The sequence below is a fragment of the Phascolarctos cinereus genome, unplaced genomic scaffold (genome assembly GCF_003287225.1).
Source record: "Phascolarctos cinereus isolate Bilbo 61053 unplaced genomic scaffold, phaCin_HiC Scaffold_726;HRSCAF=1367, whole genome shotgun sequence".
In the NCBI taxonomy this organism is placed as follows: domain Eukaryota; kingdom Metazoa; phylum Chordata; class Mammalia; order Diprotodontia; family Phascolarctidae; genus Phascolarctos; species Phascolarctos cinereus.
In genome coordinates this window covers 345,511,386-345,530,492 of record NW_027556098.1, presented here as the reverse complement: position 1 = coordinate 345,530,492, position 19,107 = coordinate 345,511,386, and the positions used below count along the sequence as shown (strand labels likewise).

The following is a 19,107-nucleotide window of genomic DNA, read 5'->3' as shown; positions in this document are numbered from 1 at the left end:
GGTGTCATGGACATGCAGGCTTTTCTCTAAGTCCACATGCAGTGTGGAATATTTTGGGGTGTGTATATATGTGTGTGTGTGTGTGTGTGTGTTTGCACGTGTGTGTGCATGTATTTGTGTCTCCATTTCCTCTACCTCCTTCTGTGTCTCTCTTAATCTGTGTCTGAATCCATATTTTTTCAAAGTATTATCCCAAAGGACAACTCATATAGATGAATTCTGTCATTGTCAAGATGTCCACTCAAAGATACTCACTACTGATACAACTTTAAACCTGTGTGTTTAAGTGAGGGTTAGAAAGAAAAGGAATAAAGAGGACTCAGGAAAATAAAAATCACACCTTGTGTAGAGAATTTATACTTCATCTAGAAGAAAATAGTGGGGCAGGGGGAAAGGCTTACCTCTTCTTGGTGTGTTTCTAAGAGCTTTATATTCAGTAGACATTCATAGATTAATTTGATTTTGTTTGCTTTCATTGACTAAGAATAATTTATATCATATTGGTTTCTATGCTAAATGAATGCATGCTTTATTATACTGAGGCAAACCTCCACCCTGTGGTGCTTAAACTAGACCTAATTCATGATCCTTTATTATAAGGGCCAAATCCCTCCTCCATCTTCACCTATCAGTGTGGTGAAGTCACTAGGTATTACCATTGCTCCTTTATGTCTAGATTTCTAAACCTGGAACAAGCAAATGGGGAGTATAGTGGATTAAACAGCTGGAAATCACATCTCTATGACTGCCACAGATCCAAAGGTGAGCTTAGAAAATCACATCATTTTGGAGAATACACTAGTCTCTCCATCTGTGAAACATAAGAAGCAATGTTTGCCCCCAAACCAGATGACTGGAATTTACGGGATTAATGATACACAGTTGTTCAGAGTTCTCTAGAAGAAACAGGCTATATAAAACCAAAGCATTAATGCACTGATGGATGCTACTGATTTGGACTACATGTACTCTGAGATTCCTTCCAGCTCTGAGAATGTGATAGTATGATTAGCTTGTGTGACCACAGGGAAGCTATCAGATCCCCAACCCTTGGTTTTCTCATCTGTAAAATGGAAATAAGAATTACACAAAATTGCTGTGAGAAAAGAGCTTTGTAAACTTGAATTGAATGTAACATTATTATCATATTCTGTCTACCACAAGGTTGAAAATAAATATTATGAGTAAAAACGCTTCAAAGATAGAAAAGAAGGAAAGATCTTCAAAGAGGAAACAGCCTAATAAGGTTAACAAAATATGCATGAACAGTTTAACAGTGTCTCAAGGCAATAACAAACTCAGGATTAACTAACACTTCTGCAGAAATCAGGGAAAGAGGGACCAAATAATCAAAACATTCCATTTATGGAAAGAAATACTATCTCAGAACCACATTTCAACACAAGTCCATGCACTGCAAAATGCAAATGAATCAAGATATCCTGGCGTGCATCCCAAAGCCCACTAGCTTTCCAAGCCAAGATTTAGGAACACATTGAAACCTGCAGCATTTTTTGTACTCACTCTTTGCCTGTAAATCATCTGGATGTTGTATAATACAATATGTACCACTGTATCAGGGTTCAGTTTATAATTGTTACCTCCTAGATGGTATGATCTAAGGGAAAGCATAGAATGAACTAACAGAACTGAGAAACAGTTTCTGCCAGGCGGGTCATGAATGCCTAAATCCATGCACCCCAAAAAGCTGAGGCTGGTGGCTCACATGAAAAGAGAGAGACAGAGAGAGAGAGAGAGAGAGAGAGAGAGACAGAGAGACAGAGAGAAAATCAAAGAGACAGAGACACAGAGATAGGGAGACAAGGAGACAGAGACAGAGAGACAGAGATACAAAGACAAAGACACACACACACACACACACACCTACGCACACAGCAAGACAGAGACAGACAGCTAGAGATATGAGAGACAGAGAGTGACAAAGAGAGAGCAATAAAGAGAGACAGAGACAGAGAGAAAAAGAGAAAGATACGGGCAGATACAGAAACTGTGTTCTGCACAGACTGTAAATCCCTTTCTAATGGAAACAGCAGTCCTTACCAGTGTGGGAGACCCTTCTCCTCCAACAGGTCATTGGTCACTAGAAATTAGAATGAAATGTGGAAGGATTAAGAGAGGATTAGTTGGAAAGTGTGAGACAGGTAGCCTGTGTGGGACACCTGTTGAAAGCAAGCTGTTTTTTTTTTCTTTTTTTTTTGGAATGCTAAACTAATCACATTAAAAGATATCTACCAAAAAGCACAGTCCAGCGTGTTGTCTTATGTGGTTAACAAGGGAAAGGTGACCAAAAATTTTGTCACAAGATATTCTGAAGAAATACTTCATATCTTTATCCTGAGGGATGTCTGCAGCCCCATGGTCTATTTATTTTATACTGATTGCCTGTTATTTAGATCATTCATAAGGGGATAGGGAACTGGGTTTACTTTTTCATTAGTAGAAGAAAATCCTAGATAAGGAAATTCCCTCTACCAATGAAGTTTGGCAGGTTCTATGCAACTCACTGGGCGGCTAGGTGACACAGTAGATAGAGTGCTGGATCAGAGGTCACTTAGCCCTGTTTGTCTCAGTTTCCTCATTTGTAAAGTGAGCTGGAGAAGGAAATCACAAACTATTCCAGTATCTTTGCCAAGAAAACCCTAAATGGGATCACAAAGAGTTAGACATGACTGAACAGTGACTGTAGCTCATAGTCTTAGAGAGCTGCCTGGAGTACTAACAGATTAAGATATTTGTTTTGCCCAGGGTCACACAGCCAATATGTGTCAGCAAAGAGATTTGAACCCAGATCTTGCTGGGTTTGAAGCCAGTTCTTTGTCCATCATTCCATATTGCCTATGTTAACCATTCATAATGAGTAATTTCATATTTATAGGCATTTTCTTTTTTTTCTTAATTTATTTTCAATTATCAACAATGGCTTCCATAAGCTTTTGAGTTTTAAATTTTCCCCCCTCCCTCCCCACTTCCCTCCCCAAGACCGTGTGCAATCTGATGTAGGCTATACATATACTTTCCGATTAAACATATTTTCACATTAGTGATGTTGTAAGTAAGAATTAGAACCAATAGGAGAAACCACCAGAAAGAGGAAACAAAACACAACAGAAGAAAAAAAAATAGCAAATAGTATGCTTCGATCTACATTCAAACTCCATAGTTCTTTCTTTGGATATGGATAGCATTTTCCATCACGAGGTCTTTGGAGATGTCTTAGATCCTTGCATTGCGGAGAAGGGCTAAGTCTATCAAAGTTAGTCATCACACAACGTGGCTGTTACAGTGTACAACATTCTCCTAGTTCTGCCCACTTCACTCAGCATCAGTCCATACAAGTCTTTACAGGTTTTTCTGAAGTCAGCCTGTTCATCATTTCTTATAGCACAATATTACTCCATTACATTCATATACCGCAACTTGTTCAGCCATTCCTCAATTGATGGGCATCTTCTCAATTTGCAATTCTTTGCCACCACAAAAAAGAGCTGCTATAAATATTTTTGTACATGTGGGTCTTTTCCCATTTGTATGATATCTCTGGGATATAGTAGGTCTTTTCTTAATTTCCTTCTGTGTGTGTTGGGGGAGATGAGAGGAGATAGGAGATGAGGGTGAAGTCAAGGGGGAAAAAAGTCCTTGAGTGTAATAAAACAAAAGGTGGATATATTAAATATTTAGTATTGAAAGGATTGAATAGACTTCCTAATAGGTGCTAGATAGAAATACAACATATAAAAGGAATTTTCATATATGTCAGCTACAGAGAAAACACGTTTTTGTAAGGCATTATTGTTTTCATGAAAGATACATTTTTCAGTGAATTATAGATATGAGTTGTCTTCTTCTGTATTTATGTATATATGTATATATTATGTATATATGAACCTTTCCTCCTAACAGCTCACTTTCTAGTCACTAGAAAATTTCTTGAAATTTTAGTCTGTGCCCTAATATTTCCATTTTCTTATGACCCCCTCATTCTTGAATCCATTGCCCTATTGAATGGAAACTGCCTTCTAAAATGTAACCCTCATTCTCCTTTGAGCTGTCTATAACATTTGACACTATTGGCCACCTACATGTCCTTGATAAACCCTCCTCTGCTCCTACCCTTTCAAGATCCCTCTCTCTCTCCAATTACAACTTCATTGTCTTCTTCACTGGCTCTCCTCTCCCCTCCCCTCCTCTCCCCTCCCCTCCCCTCCCTCTCCTCCCCTCTCCTCTCCTCTCCTCTCCTCTCCTCTCCTCTCCTCTCCTCTCCTCTCCTCTTCTATCAGGAAACCCTTACCCCAACAGCCTTAACCGTTATCATGGCTTCAGCTATAATGTTTGAGATAATTTTACTGACCAATACAAATCTCCAGCTCCAATCTCTCTTATAACCTTCTGATCCACATTTTCAAATGCCTAATGGATATCCTGGAAGCACCTAAAATTGAATGTTTGCTCCTAAACTAACTCTTTCTGAGGATAATAGGACTAAAAATGAAAGGGATATCTAAGGTGACCTGGTTCGATCTTCTCATTTTACAGATGAGGAAACTTAAGGCCCATGAGGATAAAATGACTTACCCAAGGTGCCACAGGTAATAAATGACCAAGCTGGCTCCAAACAAGAGTTCCATATTCTACTATGTCACCCTATTTCTTTCAATGATACCACAATTCACTAAATAATTGAGAACTTTGGTTTTACCTAGATTTCTAGGATTGTCTATTTTAACTCCCTCCCTCCTTCCTTCCTTCCTTCCTTCCTTCCTTCCTTCCTTCCTTCCTTCCTTCCTTCCTTCCTTCCTTCCTTCCTTCCTTCCTTCCTTCCTTCCTTCCTTTCTTTCTCTATTTTATCTTATCCATTATATTAAGTTCAAATCAAATGATATGTCCTTCAGAAAGCCTTCTCTGAGTGAGAAATATCTTTGTACATACTTCTACACCAAGTTTGTTTGCCAAGGTATTTAACATTTTTTTAATGGATGGCTGAACCTCAAACATGGAAGGAGTTCTTATGAGATTCTACAGTGTACAAATTTCTTCTAGACAATTTTATAATACCAAAAATGGTTATAAAATATTTTATTGAATTTTAAGGACTAGGTCAACTTTCTAGATCAGAAAAAAAAAACATTACTTTTTAGTTGGCAATTTGTTAAAAAGAAAAGTGTCTCCATATAACTTAGAAGACAAGTCATTACCTGGGAGAGAAGAATATGAATGTAGAGGAAGGGTCACATACTAGAAAGAATGAATTGGTGTTAGAAAACATAGGTTTCTGGGTTTTTAATTTTTTCAATTCATTTGTTGTTGTTGATTAATATTGGGCAAGTCACAACTTCTCTAAGCCTAAATTTGCTTCTTTGTAGGATGACAGTAGTAACAAGAGTTACTTTATCTATCTCATAGGATTGTTGTGGAGTTCAAATGGAACAATTTTCACAAGGAACTTAATAAACTATAAATTATAAAATAAATATGATCTATTATTATGCATTATGTATGACAGAGGTAATTATCCTTGTAGTATTTATGGGCTCTTCATCAATATATAACTTAAAAAATGTAGGAAAATTCACAAGTTGTAAGCGTTTCCATTCTTCAAACATAGCTTGACTTCCACGAAAACCATGGAAATCGATTTTATTAGTTATTCAGTGAGTCTTGGCACCATTTTTAAAATTAAATAAATCCTAAAAAAACAATAGATTTGCCTTGTTAAGCAAAAAAAAAATAACTATACTGCCCACTATACTAGACTATTTTTAAAATGAAATAAATCCTAAAAAAACAATGGATTTGCCTTGTTGAGCAAAAAAACCCAACAACTATATAACTATACTGCCCACATAATGTATAATAGTGACGTCACCTATAAATGACCTCTTTATGCCTGAAAATAGCAAGGATGCTTGGCAATCCATTATAAGAATTTGACTAATCTGTAACAATCAGCCTGTTCGCCAGGCATTTGCTCATTCAGATCGCTAAGTTGAATTCAATGTTCATGCAAAGTCAAATTAAACATTTTCTTAACTTCTATTGAGCCTCCAATCATTTCAGAAGAAAGAATGAAAAATCACTTTATGCTGGTATAGACCTAAACAATTTACAAACTGCTTTCAGACCAATTTGATCTCACAAAAACCCTATAAGTTAGTAGGGTAGATAATAGGTATGATGGAGCTACTACAGATTGTTAAATTTTCAGTGTAAATATTAGCACCTTGGAAATAAAAACAACACCATGAATCAGGGCTTGATTTCTTGTTTCGTTGATTGCCTAGACTTTAGGAACTCATGGAGAAAATTTTAACAATGCAGATTAAACTTGAAAGTGTTTTGTACATGTGTGTATAGATGTATGTGTACATACATATGTATGTATACAATATACATATATACATAGGAGGGAAAGAAGGAGAGAGAAAGAAAGAGAGAAATAGAAACAGAGAGTCAGAGAGACAGAGCTGATTGTTAAACATTTACCAGCACAACCCTAGCAGATAATATGTTATTTCCTTTTTTTTTTTTTTGAGGCAGTATAGTGTCTTGGAGAGAGAGCTGGCTCCACAGCCAAGAAGACCTGGGTTCAAGTGCTGCTTCTCATGAATACTGGCTGTGTGATGACTTATTTTTAAAGTATAATGTTATTTATCTTTTATTGCTTTTTTTTAAACACATTTTGTTATTTCCCAATTGCATTTGTTCTGGTTCAAGCTGTACTTGGGAGCGTTGCGCCTAGCAGCATATTTGACACCTCTGGACTAGAGAATCTCTTCAGTCCCCTCCAGCTCAAAATTCTACAATTTGTCCAATTTCACACAGTCCTGAAAGAGACATATCTAGGTCTGCAGGTACAGTCTTTTAACTGCAATATCTAAGTTCAGAATTTTTCTCACTTTACTACTATGCCTCTTAAAAGATGGATGGAAAGGAAAAGAAAAGGAAAGGAGGAGGAGGAGAAGACAAGATGTTGTGACTTTGGTTGGAAGAATTACATCAAGTGCAAAACAATTTCATTAGTCATTGAAGAACAAAGGCTGTTTTATGCAATGTGTGGAGTTTGAGTGTGAGATTGATGCTGTATAAAACCTGGGGGAGTAATGGGTGTGTATGATTTCAAGTACTGTCATATTGAGTGGGATCAGGGGAAAAAAGAAATTATATTTGCCTTTAATGATATTAAACTATATTAATTTAGGCTAAAATTATAATCTTAATGTTTTATAAGTGTAACATTTTGAGTTCTTCATGAGGTTTTATCTATTATTTTCTCAAGGATAAAAATGGATATTTTGGTTGCCATATGTTATGAGCAGGGGAGGAATTTCATTAGCCTTTGAAAGAGCACACTAATTCAGGCACTTCTTATAGGTAATTTTGAGACATGATTTGATGTAGATGTGATGGCATTGGGGAATGATCTTTTTCTCTTTTTAAAATTCAGTTTTATGACAATAAATCGTTCATTGCTTTCTAAATCACTACAGATAACTTTTGTGAGCATGTTGATAACGTACTAAGAGTTTAGGTGCTTTCATTAATTAAAATCTTTACAATAACAGATTTTAAAAGTGCTGCTAATTATCAGAACCTTTCCTTTAGCCAAGAGTAATATAAAAGTCACCTTTACAAATGCAACGATTTTCAAAGAGATTGTTGCCAAGTATAAGGAATTCATTACAAAGTCCATTAGATTCCACCAGTCATGGATGTAATCTTGAAGTCCACCATCCCACATCTGTTTAATTTCGCCCCATATAAAACCTGAAAATAGAAAAAGAAATTCATTATAAGTGTGATTTCATAACCTTTTTATTTTATTTTTGTAACATTAAGTATTGATTTTATCACATTAGGAAGTGATTAGATATAAAGGGCATGCAAGCTATTCATCTGCCATGCGTGGTATAATGAACAGACCACTGCATTCAGAATGAGAAAGATACAGGTTCAAATTCTGCTTCAGAAACTTTAACATCTGATGTCCTGTGCCTAGGCATTTTACTTCTCTTAGTCTCAGTTTTCTCACCTGGAAAATGGAATTAACTTCTGCAGCACTTATCTCAATGGTTTGTTATAAAGAAAAAAAGGAGATAATGACTGTGTGTAAAGTACTTTGCAAATGTTAAAATGTTTGTGTAATATTAAGTTACTATTATAGCCAGTGTAGAAGATATGCTTTGGAGGAGATTGATTTCCATTTTAATCCTTTAGATAAATTGACATAGCTAGTTAGTTCCTGCTAAGATCTGAAAAATCAAGAACAATATTTTTCTCATCATGGATGGAATTCCTTTACTAAAAAGAATGCCTTTTTATAAAGGTATGAATCTGTCCTCAAATAAACACGTTCTATTTTCTTGCCTCCAAACTGAATTAACAACAGACATTCCAATGCTTCTAGGGATAAATCTGACCAAACAAAAAACTTTCTCCTTTCTTCTTATTCTCATTCTCTCTCTCTCTCTCTCTCTCTCTCTCTCTCTCTCTCTCTCTCTCCTCTCTCATTTCATGTAGATATAGATAGATATGCGCGCACACACACACACACATATGCACACAAAACATGCACGTACATATACCCAGACACTAAGCACCCTTATATTTAATCTAATTAAATATTGCATTGTTTTTTACCCTTTTATGCAAATAGTACTATGGGAAACGTTTTTGGTCCTAGGTCACTTTTCCAAACAAACAAACAAACAAACAAACAAACAAACAAAAATACATAGATGAATTCAGCAAAATCCCTATCCCCACCGTAGGTTAAATAAACAAATCCAAGGAAATGAACAGATTTTTTTTCATGGACCAAATAAGGACAAGAAATCTTAGATTTCTGTCCAAACCACTGAAAATAGATAGTACAATTTTTTCTTCTTGCTAAATAATTTTGAGTATACTTCAAACAGCATGTAGATATTTGTTTCATCTATTATTTTGTGGAAACAGATAATGACAAAGAGAGAGAAGCAGAGAGAGAAACATTACAGAAAACACTTGAATCAGGAGACATGAGATCTAAACATAGAATTATATGTGGTCAATATGATTGAACTATGAGGGATTAGGTGACAACGTGGTACTTCAAAACCAGATGCCTCAGTGGTCTACTATGAGTTATTTGATATATCAATAGAGACTTCATGCTTTTCAACATTTTAACCTAGTTTAAGAATATAAAACATAGGTATTAGAGCCTGAAGGGATCTCTGAGGTCAACTAGTCCAATTCTTTCATTTTTAAGAAGAAACTGAAGTCTAGAGAGAAGTGATTTGCCCAAGGTCATGCAGGTATTCATTTGCTGAGTCAGATTTACAATTCAAGCAATCAGAATAGAAATCTAAGGCTCATTTCTTCTGTGTCATAAAAAACAAACAAACCATAAACTCCATTACAGTGTCATCTTTGCAGTTCAGCTACAGAACATATTAAATCTCTCATCAGCTAAACACCTGCTATGCTCTACACTCCTATACTGATACTCTCATCTTCTCTATTCACATCCTTTTTGAAACAGCCCCTTTCACCAACCCTGTTATAAGGAAGGTTCCAGAGCTTAGAAATACATAGAAGAGTGGGAACATAGAGATCATGTCTAAGAGGTCATGTTGTCTGTCCATGATTTCCATCCTGAAGTGATGGAGAGTAGCTAAAGAGATTACTAGGTTCAAAGAATTTTGGAGCTAGAGGGAATTTTTAAAGTAAGCTAGTGCTATTTCCTCTTTTTTAATCACTGGAAATCTAAAGTATGGAGAAGAAAAGTATTCAAGATGCTAATTAGTGATAGACAAGCTAGAATCAATGTTATAAAATGAGATTATATATATATATATATATATATATATATACACTGCAAACCTTCATACTCTTTCTAAATGTTAGTGATGATGGTAATGATGATGATGTCTCCTGACTCCCAGTTCTGTATCCTGGGGTGAAAAAGACAAATATTTTTTTTTCTGCTCCTCTGAAGACAGGCCTTCATAGTCTGGCTTCCTTTTTTTTTTTTGAGGTTTTGCAAATTACATTAACCTCAGAGACAGTAATACCCAAATATAAACAAAACAATGCATTTCAGAGTTAAATATCAGTGATTTTTGCATTATCTCAATAACTGTCTCTTCCCATAAAAAAATCAAATTGATTACTACACCAAGACTTCAAAGAACAGTCATATGGAAGATAAGACAGTTCTGTCTTGCTTTAGAGGTCAATATGTAGAGTAAATTAAAGAGAAAACAATGCATTCGTGTCATATGCATATAGGTAGATAATAGAGAAGTGTTGATATAAAGAAACAGATGGAAATATAGATATGAAGACACATAAAGAAGATGCTTTAATAATTAGTGCAGTCCAAATACAATAGTTTGGTTGTGTCATTTGAACTATTTGAGTAAAATCTGGATGACCATTTCTTAGGAATCATTTAGAAGGGATTCCATCATTGGGAGAGACCTAGATCTCTAAGAATCTGTGATTCTGCTATTCAGTGATTATTAGCAAAGGCAATATTGAAAATTGTAGGCTGAAATATAATGCTATCTTTGGAATTGAGGGATGAGAGTTAGTAATGTGGGTCATCCTCTCGGTTCTGACCCACAGGAGTACCACAAGGCAGAGGAGAGGAGGGCTATACTGGCTGAATATTCATGCAATTAAGGGGCTATTCTATTTTGGCTTTAATTGATGTTTCTAGACACTGTTAGATGGTACCAGGATTTTTCATCCTTCCTTCACCGGCTCTGAGTCTCCAATTCATATGACATGATTGACCATGTGTCTGTCAGGTGGTAATTGATAGTGATATCAGTGATGGTGATTCATGGAAATGCAGGGTGTAGAGATGGGAAGGACCTTAGGCAATATATAGCCTAGTTCCCTTTAGCTTACAGATAAGCAAACTGAGGACTAAAGGGGTAAAAGAATTTGCCCAAAGTCATACACTTGGTAAATAGACAAGTAGGAGTAGAAAACAGACTTTCAGATTAAGTTCAGGTTTATTTGCACTATACCTACATGCACAGCAGTACAGAGTTTGCCTTTTTCCTAGCCTGACTATATTAATGCATTCATTTGATACATAAGTATTGAGCACCCACTATAGACAAATCACCATGGAACCCAAAGTTGACTTCCTCCCTAGCTTGAATCTTACACCTTTACAAGAATTGTGAGATTAAAGGAACATTGAAAAGTGCTTCTAGATAACCTATTTCAATAATTCCTCTAACAAAGATGGGGAAGGTCCTGCAATTTCAATAATGCAGAACTCTTGGTGAGGAAATGCCCTCTATTAATGTAGATAAGTAGCTTCAAACAAATTTAAAGAAAATGAAGAAACACTATAAGAGGACATTTATCCAGACAACCAGATAACGGGAGGGAGAAGAAGGGCTCATAACTTATTCCATTATTTCCTTAGCAGAAATATTCTACAAACTGATTTTTATGGTTCACAAACTAAGTTTATAACTTACAGAGTTTGGGTTAGACCCAACTGAAAACAATGATGTCAAGAGTCAATAGTATAGAGACAGTAAATATTGTCTAATGAAAGAATTTCTTACTTTTAAGCAATTATTGTTGATACCAGACTGTTTTTAAGATTTATTTTTTTACCTTGCCCATAATGGGCTTTTTACTCTGTGTTATTTTCATTTTCAGTGCATTCTGTCATGAATAGCTATGCAAATAAAAGGATGTTGGGTGAGAAAGCAGCTTGCAAATGCGCCATTCAAAAAATAGCTTCCTTGATTTCATGCGAGAAATCTGAAACAGAAACATAATTCTTAGCTTTGCTCTTCACTCTCTCCTTCACACAAGATTAAGAGAAAAGGAAAACATAAGTAAAACATAAGTAAAACAAAAAACAAAAAGTAATCATCTCATTGCCAAGAGAGCAATTTATCTTTTTCCCTGTGATGGAGCTTTTAGAACTTTGAGGGGTGTGTGTGTGTGTAGAGTCCAAACTTGAAAGCTGCCTAACACAGCACAGAGCTACATAAGAGTTGTACTGGATCTATGAATATGTGGAGACTATTTTCCTACTGAAAGGTCTATATTAGTGAGTTGAAGGAGACCTTGGGAAATTTGAAGTGATTCTCTTGAAACACTTTTATCCAATGGTGCCTAAAATAGTGCACATATAGTAAGAATTCAACACTTGTTAGATTGACTGGCAAGTGATTGTCTCAGAGGTACAAAGAGTAATTGAACATAGGATCATAGATCTAGAGGTAAAAAAGGACTACAGAAGCTATCTATTCCAACCTACTCACTTAAAGTTTTGGAAACTGAGGCCCCAAGAGGTTAAATGACAATGTCACCTAGGCAATGTTTGAATGCAAGTCCTCTGACTCCCTAGCCTAGGCTCTTTCTTCTATGCTACCAATCATTTTTAGTAGGTCTTGCTAAAACTTGAAATTCCTAATTTGTGATACCAGCACTTCTACCTCTGGGGAAAAGTATCCAGGCAACCGTCTACTGCAAATCATTTCATAATTATGTAATTGCATTTTTTAAAATGTGAGAAATAAGGATGCCATGTCAGTTTTAGTAATAAACATGAATTGAAGAACTCTGGATTACCTGAAATCTACATATGTGCAAATTTGCTCTGCCTGATATTTAAAATGAGCTTATGTTAAGTCCAAGAATGTAAGTCCCACTACTCTGATGACAATGTTGTAATAAAGCACTCTTTCTGAGATTGCTGTCACAGGTGTCCTGTCATTTCAATATTCCCATGAAAACATAGGCCCAGCTGGACTATTTCTGCAGATGGAAAATGGTAATTAATGGTCAGAAAAGAGCCTTTTCTGCAGTGAAAATATCAAATTTCCACCTGATTCAATTCCATTCAATAAATATTTATTTAGCACTTATGAGGACTTATGTGATTTTTTTGTTCATTTTCATGTACAAATATGTAAGTACTTTTATATTTTTCTTTTCCCTTTAGAAAAGAAAAATGTTTACAAAAACTACTCTGGCTTAAATCCCTACTCACAATGATGTATCTTTTGAAGCAAAATTGTTCAAATTTGTTTCCTAAACATAATCTGCAGCTACCTAAGAAGCCGTCACCTGAGCTCCAAATAATTGACTTGAACCTGTTCTCAGAATGAATTGATTCTTTTAACAGTAAAGCATTGATTCAGTCATGCTGACTTTCTTTGTTTTTCTCACAAATGGTACTCCATATCCCATCTCCTGATCTTTGTACTAGCCATCTCCATTCCTGTGATGTCTTCCCATTTTTCCTCCATTTCAAAGAATCTCTTTCTTCCATCAAGACACAGCTAAATCCTCAGGAAGCCTTTGTCGATTCCTTCAAATGCTAGTGCTTTGACTCCTTAACTACCTTATATTTATTATTGTTACATTTATTATGTTATGTATGTATGGATATGTATACATATATGCATATGTGTATATATGTGTGTGTGTATGTATGTGTATATGTATCTCCCCCAGTTAAAATGTCACCTCCTTGAGAATAGAACTTATTTGTAGTTGCATGGCCAGTGCCAGTGTTTAGTACCACGCCTGGCACAGAAGAGCCTCTTCATAAATGCTTGTTGATTGATTGATTGATTGATTGATTGCTCCCTATTTCTAGATTCTGAAGGAGAAGAAACAGGAGGAGAGACATGGATTTGTAAAGAATGAACTGGAGAAAGATCTAATGAGGTAATCTGCAGAGGTCTAGAAGCCTAGCTCTATACAGGTTAGGTTAGTTTTTCCTTAAAGGGAATTGAAGCTATTATCAAGATTTAATTGGCTCAAGATATTAAGTCTCAAGTCACTGATGTCACATTCTGATCAAATAAGTACAAAAACAGTGAGGATATGAGGGGCTCGAATTCCTCCCTTAGGCTTATGACTTCAGATCAAGATAATAACCAATCACCTGGAGAACTGTACTTAGATGAATCAAGGCTGCACCCTCAATGAACATCCTTTCTCTTATCTGCAAGTCCTTCCCTGATATAGTTAAGTAAACTTTTGTTGTTGCTGTTGTTGAGTCCTTTATGACTTAAAAACATTTCATTTCACTCCAACTCTGAAACAGAGATACTCAGATGTCCTAAAACAATAATGATTTTATATACATGTGTTGGATCTCGCTCTTTCTCTGTCTCTCTCTTTTTCTCTGTCTCTCTGTCTCTCTCTCTCTCTCTTTCCCTCTCTCAATATCTGTCTGTCTGTCTCTGTCTGTCTCTCCAAGCTGCTAATGATTTCTTGCCTTATCAGAGGTGATAAGTCTATTCTTCAAAAAGTGATAGAACCAACTAGGGCAGAGGTGGGTAACCTGAAGTCGAGGCCACATGTGCCCTCTAGGTCCTCAAGTGTGACCCTTTGACTGAATCCAAACTTCACAGAACCAGACACTAGCTGTGTGACCCTAAGCAAGTCACTTAACACTCTTTGACTCAATTACCTCATCTGTAAAATAAGCAGGAGAAGGAAATGGCAAAACACTCCAGTATCTTTGCCAAAAAAAACCCAAATGGGATCATGCAGAGTTGGACATGACTGAAAATGACTGAATAATAACAAATGCCAACAATAATAAAAGCAGGGAGCACTTAGTTGTTATGGTTGCCTCGATGAATTCAAGTCATTTTGCACTGATGATCTATACGTATATGTAATAAGAACTAGCAAATGTGGCTGATGAATCATCATCAGAAATATTTGAAAGATCATAAAATACTATAAAGGTATCATAAAATAGCAAGAGGGCAAACAACTCAATGTTTAAAATGTGAAAAAATTGAGTATGTAACTATAAGACAATGAGCTTGACTTTAGTTCCTGGGGATTTTCTAGAGGTGATAATTAAAGAGATGACTGGCAAACTTCTAAAAAGTTAAATGTGGACTACAAAGAACCAACCCAGTTTCATCAGAAACCTGTCACAGTATTCTAATCTCATTTACTTTTCAAATAAGATTATTAAATTGGTAGCTGAAGAGAACACTGCGGATACAGTATATCTAATTTTCAGCAAAGATTTTGATAGTATCTTGTACCATTATTGGGGAGAAGATGGAGAGGTGTGGACTAGATGATGGTACATTTAGATGGATTCGAATAAACAATTATTAAGTACCTAGTATGTACCAGGCACTGAGCTAAGTGACTATTTTTACAAATGTTATCTCATTTGATCCTCACAACCACTCCATGAAGTAGGTGCTATCATTATCCCCATTTTATAGTGAAAGAAACTGACTTTCCCAGGGTCTTACAGTTAGTAAATGTCTGAGGCAGGATTAGAGGTTAAGTTGTCCTGACTCCAGCCCCAGCACTCCTTTCCCTGTGCCACCTAGTTGCCTCTTAAATCAAACTTAAATTGAAACTCGATGCGCTCCAGAAATGTGATATGACTGCTATCAGAGCTAATATGATCCTGGGCTATACTAAAAGAGGCATAGCGTCCAGAAAAAGGGAGGTCACAGCCCCACTGTACTCTGCCTGTGTCATATCTCAGCTGTAACAAAACCTAAATGGCACCACAATTAATAAGGACATTGATGATGATGAAAACTAGCATATTTATTAGCACCTACTATGTGCCAGACCCTGTATTAAGTACTTTTTACAAATATTATCTTATTTCATCTTTACAACAACCCTTGGAGATAGGTACTATTATTAGCACCATTTTACAGTTGAGACTGAGATAGATAGAGGTTAAGTGATTTGCCCAAGGTCACACATGCTTCCTACCTTCAAGGAACTCACATTCTAATGGAAGAGACAACATGCAAATAACTATGTACATAAAAGATTAATTCAGGGTAAAGAGAAGGTAATTTCAGAGGAAGGATATATGACCTGAGTCTTGAAGGAAGCCTGGGATACCTGGAGGAAGAGGTAAAGAGGGAGGACCCTTCAGGCACGTGAAACAGGCAATGAAAAAACACAGAGTTGAGAGATAAGTATCATATATCATGAGAAACAGCAAGAAAATTAGTATTGCTGGACCGTAGAGAATGCAGAGGAAAGTAAAGTGTGAAAAAAGTGCTAAGGTAAGAAGAGGCCATGTTAGGAAGGCTTTAAAAGCCCAAACAGAAGCTTTTATGTATCATCCTGGAGAAAGCTCCTGGAATGCATAGAGTCAAAATGTGACATGGTCAGATATGTGCTTTAGGAAAATCACTTTGATGTGATTTGAAGTGATTCTCTACTAGATGGAGGAGTGAGGAAAGACTTCGGGAAGGGATACTAACCAAGAGTATATTGTAATAGTCCAGGTCCTAGGTTATAAGGGCCTGTACCAATGTTTTGGCCATGTGAGCATAAAGAGGAGACATAAGAGATATCAGGAAGGTAGAACACGAGGATGAGTTGAAGGGACAATGTGGCTACCTTGAGAGGTATGGGATTCCACCTTCTTAGAGGTCTTAAAGCAGAGATCAGATGACACATGTTGGGTACGTCATGGTGGGGACTGCTTTGGTGTGTGGTTTGGACTAGACAGATGATGAGATCTCTTCCAACTCAAATTCATGATTCTATGATTCTGGTATCCTGGTTTTCCACTTGGCTGCCATAATTCCATCTGTCACAGAAAAATGGCCAGAACCAAATCTCCCAAAATAATAATAGCTGTCATTTATATGGCACTTTAAAGCTTGCAAAGTACTTTATAGATACTACTCATTTGATCCTCACTATAGAACTAAGAGATAGCTCTTTGGAGCATTATTATTCCCAATTGGCAGAGGAGGGAATTGAGGTTCCAAGAGGTTAAGTGATTTGCCTATGATTTCACAATGAAAGAGTTTTCTAAGTCAAGATTCAAACCTTCCATGTTGTTCAGTACTTTTTTAAAAAAACCTATATCATGTCATTATTTTAATATATAACCCTGTGACATTAGTTACGTTTTTCCCAATGCAATGACATAGCAAGTCTATTCTAGTCTAGCAGTCACTGTAATTTGTAGAAGTGTTACATATAAAAATCATAATTGGTCTTTACAACCTTTGAGAAAGAATATGAGTCAGCCAGCTTCCTAAATCAAAAATGTTACTGTATCTCTCAGAAGAGCTATTACCATTTTAACCTAATGAATTAGAGATGTGCGATGAAATATTTGTGCATTAATTATTAATTTAATATGATGTTACATGGATGGAATCAAGAACAAGGACTCTGTTCTAGAGGTAACAATGTACTTAGCAACCACAAAGTCTGCTTACTCATAAAAATGAAACATAAAACAACCATAATTTTGAAATCCTCTTGCTACTGTCAACCACACAGGTAGTTAACAGAAACCAATATATGGAGAACATCTTTTATAGCTAATGGAGAAAAGGGTTACCTGGGCAGTCCATATGGATTGAAAACAACTCTGGAAATGTGGGTTTGAGAGTCATTCCCATCAACATCAAGTGTCTACTGAATATCAGCAGCGGGCTAAGCCCTGGCTATGTGACAGCTAGATGGCACAGTGGATAAAGTGCTTGGCTTGGTGTTAAGAAGATTTGAGATTAAATCTCACCTCAGAAACTTCCTAGCTGTGTGACCTCGGGCAAGTCATTTAAACCTCTTCTTGCCACTGGAGAAGAAAATGACAAACCACTCCAGTATCTTTTCCAAGAAAACTCCATGGACAGAAGTCCACATAGTCACAAAGATTCAGACATGACTGCAATGACTGAACAACAACAACAATCCGTAGCTGTAGAAAACGTGGTCTCCAGGAGTTTTCAGTTCCTAACCTCAGGATCATTCCCCTCCTTGGGACAAAAGTGTCCACCAGGATCAAAAAGAATGGTACAGTGGCTCTTTTTCTCTCCAAAGAGGGCACATTTTCCACTCCTAACTTTCCCATATAAGACCGTAATGAATTTTTCACATTGCCTTAACCTTTCTGTCTCTAATTATGAAGGCCTAGTTGCAAATGCTGAATTTACTTTTTTGTTTCCTTTTAAAACTGTCATTAAATAAAAATAATCAATAAATGAAAAGTTGGGTTGATTTCCCTAAAGCTATTATATCACATAACATTTCTCCGTTTCCTCCTATTTTTTCCTTTTATTTCCCAAACTCCTCATTGTAGACTTAACATATGGGCACATTGCACATTGTTAACCTGAACAATATTGTTTTGCAGCAATGTTTGTAGTATATTAGGACCAAATCACAAGGAAAGTGACAGAACCCTCAATGTAAGAACACCCTTTGGTCAACAAACCAGGGTCCTATTCATAGCATTTTTCCCTATTCCAACATGGATCCCCATGCAAACACATACACACAGATGGGCACCCCTAGGAACCTGAGAGAGTTTGAATTGGAATCAAGTGGTGGTATTACATCTTTAGGAACCCCAAACCTGTTAGAATGATAATAGATTAGGTGAGTAAGTGATTCCAGAGAAAGAAGAGATGGCTATACCCATATAGAACTTACATCCTTATAGCATACAGGAAGAGGATGTAGAAAACAGAGTTTAAAAATGTGCATTTTTTGAAAGATCAGATCTAATGTTTCATTGGTATAGATAACTACTAATAATAAACCTCCCTCTGCTAATGCAGATCTACAATTTCTAGTGTTGGAGAGTTTACAAGACCCCTGAGATACTAAGCAGCAACCAATAACCTAGTCTACATAGACTGAATCCAAGTCCTGACTGATGCCTGCTTTTTATCAAGTATGAGGGCTGTTCCTCTGAGAGCACTAAAGAAGCATGAAGTCCTATTTGAGGTTGAGGTTGCTTGGAGTGGGTTAGGTTATGTGGGGAAGGGGTTGAAGGGAAAATTCAGGAAGATATAATGGAAGAACAATCATTTAAACTGGGTGGAAACTTGAGAGGTAAAGAAGAAGAGGAAGAAGAGCCTACTTGATTGCTAGGTCAAATTCACATCTGAATTTCATCAGCATGTAGGGTTTTCTGTAGTCCACTAAATAAGTCAGAAAAATATTTTGAATGTTTCAAATGTATTTTTATTGATTCTATATGGGGCAAAACCCAAACAAAACAAAAAATATGTTTTAGGCTGCCCACATTCCAAAGCATTTGCATTTTTACACGCAAAGAAAGCTGTTTGATTT

General features: G+C 36.3%; 1 protein-coding gene across 1 annotated transcript in view; it reads right to left on the bottom strand.

Annotated features, from left to right (window-relative positions):
- The window catches only part of TRPC4 (transient receptor potential cation channel subfamily C member 4), a 271,822-nt gene that overhangs the window by 37,046 nt on the left and 215,669 nt on the right, over positions 1–19,107 (bottom strand). Inside the window, 1 exon segment of the mRNA XM_020970010.2 lies at positions 7,643–7,782. Coding sequence (XP_020825669.1) covers positions 7,643–7,782 — 140 coding nt within the window.